The 10,685-nt window shown below is 43.0% G+C and overlaps 1 protein-coding gene across 4 annotated transcripts in view; it reads left to right on the top strand.

Annotated features, from left to right (window-relative positions):
- LOC111865800 (glutamate receptor-interacting protein 1) overlaps positions 1-10,685 on the top strand; it is a 108,908-nt gene that overhangs the window by 10,044 nt on the left and 88,179 nt on the right. For all 4 annotated transcript variants that reach the window (XM_023854105.2, XM_023854106.2, XM_023854104.2 and 1 more), the window contains exon 2: positions 10,335-10,418. In XM_023854105.2, coding sequence (XP_023709873.1) covers positions 10,335-10,418 — 84 coding nt within the window. The remainder of the gene's footprint in view (positions 1-10,334; positions 10,419-10,685) is intronic.

Consider the following 10,685-nt stretch of genomic DNA (forward strand, 5'->3'; position numbering starts at 1 on the left):
GATGGTACGCACCAATGTTGGTAGGGTATAGAGACTGGTAGAATATCATAGAGGGAAGCACAGTGGACCAGTACCGGTCTCAGTGCATGGGGAAACGCACCCTCTCCAATAACTAACTAACTAACCCCAGGGCCATAGTGCGGCTGGAAGGATCAGGTCAACTGAAAAAAAACCAATGACCTCATCAAGAATTTTCTCTTCTCCACGTCGTCCAGATCTACTTTAGGGCCCACCCAACCTCCTGTCCAATGGTTACCGGGGACTCTTTCCCCGGGGGTAAAGCGACCGGGGCGTCAAAGCCGACCACTCGCCTCCAGCTAGTGCCGTGGTCAAGAAAATATGGATCTATACTTCCACTCCCCCATACACCTTTATAACGTAGTGCTTAATTAGCTAACCACAGGGACAATCGCTTGCTGCCTGCTTCATGCAGGTTTTTGACTTAGTTTACAATTCAACCCTGAAGATGGAGGCGATATTTTCCATCGATACGACGGTCTATTCTCATTGACTACAAGGCATTATATCCTGGAAAACAGAACCGTTGTCAGAACCTCAAATCCAACAAACTGTAAGGTGTATCCTTCTTTACAGTAAACAGTGGGAGGGGCAAAGATTGTATCCTTGCCAGGACTTATCAGTGCTTTAATGCAGCTTTGCCTTTGCCTCTTATATTATGTCGCAGAAATATTATGTATAAGAGCTGCCGTGTCAAACGTGCGGCCCCTCAACTTTTAGAGCTAATTGATATTAAAATCAATATTAAAATTTTAGTAGAAATATTTTGTAAAGGCAATTTTCCAACAGACCAGAAGTCAAGAAGTCTCACGCAGACATAAATTAGCAGGATGCAGGAAATTCAATGTTTTGCTATTTCTAACATAATCTCTCTTTTTACATATTGAAAAGTTGTTTGATACTTGTCAAAAATGGCATTCTCTTGCTTTTTAAAACTATAAGATATGTGACTTTAGGTAATTATATTGAAATTATTCCTAAATAATAAATAGAATTAAATTTGCTTGTATCAAAATCTAATGTATATTTCTATTTTGAAGTGCGGCCCTGGACTATTATTTATAGGGCTGAAGTGGCCCTCTGTACAAGTTGAGTTTGACATGCCTGTATAAGAGCGTTTCAATTTCTCTACTACTTTCTGCCTTAACTAGCTTCATAGCGCTGAGCCCTTCTTGAGAAGCCGCCATGGAACCCGAAGGTTCAGTACCATGTTCACAAAAGGCCTCCATTGGTCCCTATCCTAAGCCAGATCGATCCAGTCCATACCAGCCCATTCTATCTCTCTAAGATCCAATTTAATGTTATCCAACCGCCAACGTCTTGGACTTTCTTTTTCAAAAATGTTCTTTTTCACTCTTGTTAGATCCACTCTATTATTTTGCCTCGACAACTTCAACTTTCTCTTGTACAATTCTTTAGGTTCTTGGTTCAGTATTCAGTATTAGAGGGGGGTGGGTGTCCCCATGCACCGCGACTAGTAGTCTGTTGTACGTCCCCCTTTAATTTCTACTGTCGCCATACCCTACCGGTACTGGTGCTCGCTATCTCCCCTTTCTGCCAGCGAGGTCGGCCCTCTTCTGGCAGTGGTACCCGATAACTTCCCCATCTACCGGAGGCATTGGAAACTACTTGGGCGGGAAGCTTGTTGCCTAATTTTGCTCAGAGGTCTCCTAGAGACATGAGGATCTTTTACATGCCGTAAATCTACAACACGGAACCCACGGCTTAAAGTCCCTCCCGGAGGACTTGTTCCCTGAATTTTCCGCCCTTAAAATTCCACGACCTCCGCCGGGTTTGAACCCGCGTACCTTGAGTCATGAGGTGGGAACGTTACCCCTAGACTACGGTAAGTTCTTGGTTAATTCTTGTTCTTCAGATTCCAGGATCAGTAACTGGTCCCCACACTTCTCTTAAGATTTTTCCCCCTCACGCATTTAACCAGATTTGATTCCATGCACTTCGCACAGTATCTTAAAAATTACTCATAATATCGTCGCAAATGTTTGATTTGGATTGATAATTGGATTTATTGAACACTTATAACTCTATAGAGTCAGAGTCAGAGCCAGTTTATGACTGGCGGTTTACCGCCAACCAGTTCGTCATGGCGAAAAGCACCTTGAGGCTCACGACCAGTAATTTTTTTTTCAATTGAACACTAGCAGTTATAGTCCTTATATAACTTCCTCTCTGACGAGAAGAAATTTTGATTTACGAACTCTGTAGGAATGCAACTATCATAAAATTGTATTCACTGCCTATGAATTTAGTAACAGGCGCGGAATGTGTGTTTACAGTCATCGTAAAATGTCTGACTATCCGCAGATTTGTTTGGGAAATTCATTAAGACTGGCAGATGTAATTTTAAAATATATTTTCTTTCATTCGCTAAACATATGTAAATCACTGTCCATCTACCTGTCTATGGCTCTACAGCCATTGTGGACCTTGACCGCTTTTTCAGTTTCTTAATCTAAATACAGTCGGTAGGGCTCCTTGGACGGGAGATAAGCCGCTACCTACACATTGACATACATGCTTCGAGTGGGATTCGAACCCACGATCCCAGTGTTCGAGCCTTAGACCGCACGGCTACCGTGTTCGGCATAGAAATCGCTGCAGTACATTATTCAGTAATTAAACTTAATAATTCTGACAAGAAACACAGGAAGCTGTGCTTTAACATTGCTGAAACCTTTTTGTTTTTATTAGAACCAACGTTTTATTTCCCCCTAATTTTCTTTAAACCGTTTATTACGCACGTTCAGCTTGTGTGTCCTCTCGTTCGGCTAAATATATTCTGTATTGCTGAATGGAAGGACTCGTTTAATTATTGGTCACAAGTGTTGGACGCAGTCACGTCTGCAGATATAGTAATGTCATGCAGAGCCATCTGTTTTGCAGTCTCGTCAGCTTTTTACTTGACGTATATCTCACACAAATTTGTATTTGAACAGTCACATTCTTCTTCTCGTGTGGCCCGGGGCACCAGTTCCTTCTGAAACCTCCCACTCTTCGAGTTTCGGCAACTTACCGTATTTACGCATGTATAGGCCGCGTGCGCGTATAGGCCGCAGCACAATTTTCAGACAGAAATTATAGAAAAAAAAATAATTTTCTTGGAATATTATTTTAGGACTAGAAATCATTCCGAAATTTGGCAACGTTTAACATTTTTTTTAAATGAAGTGTGATTTCGAATATAAGCCGCACCCCAGTTTTCCTCTTGAATTTTTGGCAAAAAATGTGCTGCCTATACATGCGTAAATACGGTATTTATAGATTATTTTGTAGAGCTCCTTGGATGGGGGATCAACCCATCGCAGAACCTAACACAGGTCCACACAAAAACACACAAAACTCAGGCACTCATCCATACCTCGAGCGGCAGAAGTCAGTTAACACCAGTCAGTTATGATGTTCACGAGTTTATGTATATATATTGTAACGTGGATGGCCAGAGGTTTGCTAAGCAACGGCTCAGTAAATAAACCTGAACAATATGTTGTTTTCTATGGTGTCAGCACAGCTACCGATGTTATGCAAATGGTTCGGTAAACACGTTCAACAATTGAAGAAGGTGTTTCCCATGGGGTCCATGCAAAGGAGTTATACTAAAACAAAAGGTGCTACGGTTCAGTTCTGAATTCTCTGTAGGAGACAGCCGCTGAAAGTTCGTCGACCTGTGAAGATTTAAAGTGTGATTTGAAGACTTTATGTGTGCTGTAGTGCAGTGGGATTAAGAGTGTGTAATTTAGTGAGACTTTTATAGTTCCTGTATTATAATTCCGTTGCCAGGAAACGGATGGTGAAGACTAGTGGAAATAGACTGAGAAGATTAGTGTGGAGCTACTGTAAATTGTGTAAAGCAACAAGAGTATAGTAATTATTTGTACTTGTGACCTGTAGGTTGTCAATAAACCCAGTTACCAATCCAAACCAGTGTGTTGTATATGCGTTATTGTTGTATAAGAACTGTTTCATTTGGTAAAGGTATTGTATACGCTATGTTACTTCATTTGCATTTACTCTTAATATGTTATTTCATTAGCATTTAATTTTAATAGAAATGTAACAGAAATGGTAGCGACACAGGAGGACGAAAGTATGCAGTCGAGATAACCAAGGGGGTCAGACGCGTGACCTCCGTCTCACGCAGCTGTGGCTGCTAAAAAGCACGTAACATAGGGTACAGGGAGAGAAGCCCACACAAAAAAGAGGCCAGACATAAGCAAGCAAACTAAGAGAGCCCTGCTCTGAAATATTCCTTACGACTGGTGTGTTATTAAAACAAAGAATGTACACAGTCTGATGCAGACGGAGCGAGAGACTAGTCGTTGACCGAGATAGCGGCTAGGTAGAGCCAAGACAGCCTTCCCTCCCTGGAACCCTAGCTATCAGTCCTCAGGTGTAGCGTACATGTGTAATCTACAGAAATTAGTTAATAAACTCAATTTGTTGATTACACCACTCTTGTCGGATCAAACGATCCTCCTCTGTCAACCCGCATACACAGCGATTTCCACGCGCGCCCCAGCCTAGGGAGCACCAGACCTAGACGTGACTTGTGCGCAGGTAACATCCACGATACGCCAGCGCCGGGCATCCAGCGAGGAACTTCGGGATACAACAAGTGTTTCTGTCACGCAAACACGTGACAGCATTCAGTATGTCCACCGCTGACTTTGAAGTTGTTTCAGAACGGACTCAGTATGCCCACCATCCATCTCAATATCTCATCGCGTACGAATAAGGAAATTCGAAACATCGGAATCATCATTTCCGGTGACTGCATGATTGAGGATGATTGCTAAAGATATTAACCTTAAGGATGTCCCACAAAAGAATTAATTTGGTGACCCAAACCACTCCACTTCACATCGACCAGGTTATCGGTTTGAAGTTACTCGACCATGAAAATGGTCGTTAAAAATTCCTAGAGCAGTATTACCATTGTGCGGGCGTGCTCAGGCCCGTTGCTATCTCGAGCCATTTTCTGCAAAGTAGGAAACAAAATTCTCTACCCTATGACCTGTAGGAATTCTACGCACGCAATAGCCACATCGGGCAAAGCGCACCGGTCTGGATGAGCTGGAGGATTTCCGTTGCAGATTTCGATCTTCTTTTCCGTTATGGCCCTGGGGTCGACTCACCCTCTAACAGAAATGACTCTCAGGAATCTTCCTGGGGGTAAAGAGCGGCGGGTGCGTAAGGTTGACAACCTCACCGCCATCTGTGAGCCGATTGTCTAGAGAAACTATTGGAGCCTCGATGTCTCACAACCCTATGGGCCTCCAAGGCCTGTTGCAGGGATAGCTTTACCTCTCTTGACTTGTTTTCTAGCGTAGGACGTTGCCTGTCAGCCTGTTCGTCATGTCCCAGAAGAGATAACTCTTAATTCTCATCTTTGTGAGAAACTCATATCCCAGGATACTTTTACGCAGGCGTACCAGTATCAGCCGGGATAGCTCAGTCGGTATAGCGGCTGGCTACGGGCTGGACGACCGAGGGTTCGGATTTCGAATCGCAGTAGGGTAAAATATTTTCCTCACGGTGTCCAGGCCGGCTCTGGGGTCCACCCATCCTCCTCTTCAATGGGTACCGGGGGATTTTTCCCCGGGGGTACAGCAGCCGGGGCGTGAAGCTGACTATTCACCTGAAACTAGTGCCGAGGTCAAGAAAATATGGATCTATAGATCCACTCTCCCTACGCCTTCATGGCGTAGTGCTTAATTAGTTAAGCACAGAAACAACTTTACCTTTGGAAGATTTGAGGCTTTCACGGCGGTGACTATGAAGAAAGCAGTCTTCTGGGATTTTGCACCGTGTATATGTGGTGTTAACCGACGTTTCGGAGGAACATATCGCCTCAATCTTCAGGGTAGAAGGAAAACTATAAGAAATCCTCCGAAACGTCGGTTAACACCACATATACACGGTGCCAAATCCCAGAAGACTGCTTTCTTCAACTTTAACTTTGTTACCAGTAGCAGAATAAATGATCATACAAAAGTAAAGAGNGTTGGAGGCAGAGTTCAATATTCTCGTAAGCAGCAGATTCTGTCTCTCTGCCCCGAAGGCATGTATTTTTAGTGACAGTCCTGGTGTCATATCTTTAAAGATCGTTTTCAGTTCGAGACCTTGGCCCTCATTCAGTAAACACAAGATGCGTGTCCATAAGGACGAAATAGCTGAACGCTCCGTCCCATGGCTGCTATATTAATAAGACTTGTGTTTCGGGACGATGATATGAGCATACAACTACCGACTTTTTGGACATTATCCATCATCCCGTTTTAAGTCTACTTTCCTTATTTAAAATAGAGGCTTATGATATCACCTTGCTGTTTGTGTGTTCACCCTTCCCAAATGAACCAGAATAGAGGAGCCAGAAGACGGCATTTACTAGGCAACGGCTTAGTAAATGCGTTCTGCTGCAACAAATACACACGCAACAACAGAAAAAAAACTGTTTTACGTGGTGTTCTATTTTCGGCCCGTTTTGTATCAGATGTTCAATATATAGTGAAAGTGGAGTAGGCGATTAGTAATACCCTGTGTGGATGCGGGTTCGAATACCTCCACCGTAGCCGAATTGTAGGAGGCGACGAGAAGGAAACCCAGTGCATGGGGGGTATAACTGGGCCACCCTGTTCCTGGGGTTGGGGGAGTCTGGAATCTGAGATAGCAGATTTTGTTATGAATCCTGCCGGATTCACATCCGAAAGTAACTGCGCTAACGGGGGTCAGCAGCTGTTGTAAACGACAGGCCAATCCTCTCCTCAGAGAGGACGCCCCATATCGACAAATCCGCAACTTTATGTCAATAACAAAAATCTGGATACTGTCGGTCGTAATGCGACTTTGGCGTTGATTAGTAATTACCAGAATTTCTTGTTCTATTTAACAACATCGGGTCCAGACCCTGACTCCGTCCACAGGTAGTAGGCTTACTCAGTTGGACTCAAGCTATAGACTAGTCCATCTCTTCGGAAATTATGGGCTATTACCTGAAGACGGAAGCAGAGTGAGACTCCGAAAAGTTTTAAATAAAAAACGGGACGACGGATAATGTCAAGAAAATCTATAATAGTACTGTATTGTCACATAAAGGGTGTCAGCGTGACGAATAATTGTGGGGTCTAGATTTTGTGATTGGATTTATCGGACACTCAACTAGACGTAACCAAAAGTAATTTTAGCACTCTAAACATTCTCTGAGTTGTGGCCCCTTCAAGGCTCTGAGATTAAGAGACCCTCAGCTCTACCGAATCAGCAAATCTCGCCTCCTTGTAAATTAAAAACAACTCCGAGACAATCATGAGTACAAGAAAGAAATATCTACGAAGTGCGACTACGTGGGTAGGCGAGAGAGAGGTGTAATTGAGTTTATAAGAGTAAGGTGAGAAGGCGGTTACAGTGTGGGTTTCGGCGTAACAGATCAACTACAGATCGGATCTTTTGCATACGTCAGATACCGGAGAAAAAATGGGAGTACGATGAGACAGTAGATCAGCTATTCATAGACTTCAAGAAAGCCTATCATTCAGTTAGGAGGGAAGTATTGTACAATATTCTGATAGAGTTTGGGATACCCATGAATCTAGTTAGGGTAATTAAAATGTGTTTAAACCGAACAAATAGTGAAGTCCGCACAAGTAAACATTTGGCTGATAAATTTCCTATCCAGTATGGTCTAAACAAGGAGATGCTTTATAGCCACTCCTTTTCTACTTTGCCTTAGAATATGCCATTAGGAAGGTCCAGGAAAACCAGGTGGGACTGAAATTAAATGGGACACAACAACTGCTGGGCTATGCTGATGATGTGAATCTACTGGCTGATACTGTAGATACCATAAAGAAAAACATACAAACTTTAATTGACGCAAGTAAAGAGGTTGGTCCAGAAGTAAACACAGAGAAAACTAAGTATATGTTGCTGTCTCGTCACCAAAATGCAGGGCAAAATCATGATATAAAGATAGGAAACAGATGTTTTGAAAATGTGGCACAGTTCAGATATTTGGGAACAACGATAACAAATCAAAACCTGATTCAAGAGGAAATTAAGAGGAGATTGAACTCGGGTAATGCTTGCTACCATTCAGTCCAGAACCTTTTGTCTTCCCGTCTTCTGTCCAAATACATAAAAATTAGAATATACCAAACTATAATTTTGCCTGTGGTTCTGTATGGGTATGAAACTTGGTCTCTGACATTAAGGGAGGAACACAGACTGAGGGTATTTGAGAACAGGGCGCTGAGGAGAATATTTGGACCGAAGAGAGATGAAGTGACAGGAGGTAGGAGAAAACTGCATAATGTGGAGCTTCATAAATTGTACTCTTCTCTAAGTATAATTAGAATGATCAAATCATGGAGGATGACGTGAGCAGGGCATGTAGCACGAATGGGGAGACGAGGAAGACGTATAGGATATTGGTGGGAAAGCCAGAAGGAAAGAGACTATTTGGAAGACCAGGACGTAGGTGGGTGGACAGTATTAAAATAGATCTTAGAGAGATAGGATGGGATGGGATGGATTGGATTGATCTGGCTCAGGATAGGGACCAGTGGAGGGCTCTTGTGAACACGGTAATGAACCTTTGGGTTCCATAAAATGCTGGGAAGTTCTTGAGTAGCTGCAGATTTGGCGGCTCCTTCAGAAGGGCTCAGCTCCGTGAGTAAGTAAGTAAGTACGGGGATGGGGGAATGAGTATATACGGATTTTTAATGGGATCGTTGTGGCCTATTCGAAGTCGGATTTTTCCTGAAGTTTCCTGGAATGTCCGAGGAAAACTGCAGCAAATCTTGGATTGCCCGGAAGCTGAGCCGTGGTTTCATTTTTTTTACTGAATGATCCTGTTTCAGATGCATGAGATATACAGTGTGGCCCATATGTCAGTTAACATCCTAGTAAAATGCCCTCTAAAATACGTTAGACAATTCCTTGTTACTTAATTAATTTAAAAATGGTTCGAAATTGTCTTTATTGATCTACGTCTTTCTTTTTTTTTGGGGGGGTGGATGGATTCGTAGAACTTACAATTGAATTCACATTCCACTGTTAAATACTAACCACCCTTCATGTATATTGTCATCGTTCACAGGATGGACTTGGATTCGATCCCAGGCCTCAGTAGGATTTGTGGTTGAGGACTTAGCACGGTCGTGTTTTTCTCATAGTGCTTCGATTTGTCCTCCTAATTCTCATTCCATAAACTGTCTCACACAGCGGGCCGTGGAGGCCCATAGGGTTGTGAGACCTTTAGGCTCCTACATTATGTAGACAATCGGCGGTAAGGTTGTGAGCCTTACGCGCCGGCCGCGCTTTACTCCCCAGGAAAATTATTTAATTAATTCCTGGTACTCATTTCTGTTAGAGGCTGAGTCTACCCCAGGGCCATAGCGTGGCTGGAAGAATTAGATTAATTGAAATAACCAGTGATATTGGGAATCGAAACCGCGACCTTTTGGCTCGTAGCATAGTGCCTCAACCAACTACGCTGTATTCTTTAATCGTCTTATTATCCGACGCTGTATAATCTCGATAGTGACAGCGTCGTTAAATGATAAAAAAAAGAAAAACGTCACAGGATGGAAGCAGTACATTAAAACAGCAGACTGCACGCTCATTCGTAACCTACTATGAAATCAAGCTTCTAAATGGTAGCAGAAATGCTGTAACCAGCAGTAGCGAAACCTCACAGGTTTCCTAAGTCTGATAGCAAAACATCAGAAGGACGACAATAGTTCTGGAACGATTGGTCCTACACCTTTTTAGGTGATCGATTGTACTTGAAATTTCAGTGTGTAGATTATAATTTGATACCGATCACAGTGACACGACCAGAAGCGAGTTATGAGATTCTGGGTTCTAATACCACTCGGGAAGTGGATACCTGTTTGCGTTTCTTCTGTCTGTCTTGTTCTGTGTAGGGATATGCATTGCGACCCTCCGTCCTGAGAGCCCTACTCTATTCTAAAAATACTCTTAGTTTTAGAAGTTCTTAATTTGAACGATCCAGAAGGCGTAGCTCCGAAAGCTGATGCAGAAGACGACGAAAAACAAGATATTTGTATGTGAATGCGCATACATATTTACGTTATCGGATGTTTCGTCAAGGCCGGTTGACTATTAAGGCCATCTGTCAGACATTGAGAGTAACTACGTCCTCTCTCGGCGAAAATAAACATTTATGTCTCCAGTAAGAAAGTAAGCTTTGACATATCCCGAGAATATCTTGTCAACATACAGGACACCCAGAAAATTGACCATAGAAAACTAATGAAGTGCCCTCTCTTTCGTTTCAGATGTCGAGAAACACAGATCTCCAAGTCCAACGCCGTCGGTTGACTCTGGACAGCAAAGTGGACTTGGAAGTCGATGTCAGAGCAGTAAGTTACGAAAAATATGTACATATTCTAGAACAAATTGGCTGGGTCTAGTAGGAATCTGCGTGCCGAGTCTGTTCATGTTGTTATTATTATCATTACTTACGTGCTCATGGAGCTGAGCCCTTCTGGAGGAGCCACCAATCTGCAGCTACTCAAGAATTTCCCAGCATTTATGGAACCTGAAGGTTCATTACCGTGTTCACAAGAGCCCTCCACTGGTCCCTATCCTGAGCCAGATCAATCCAATCCATTCCATCGCATCCTATC

Source organism: Cryptotermes secundus, unplaced genomic scaffold (assembly GCF_002891405.2).
Source record: "Cryptotermes secundus unplaced genomic scaffold, Csec_1.0 scaffold757, whole genome shotgun sequence".
NCBI lineage: Eukaryota > Metazoa > Arthropoda > Insecta > Blattodea > Kalotermitidae > Cryptotermes > Cryptotermes secundus.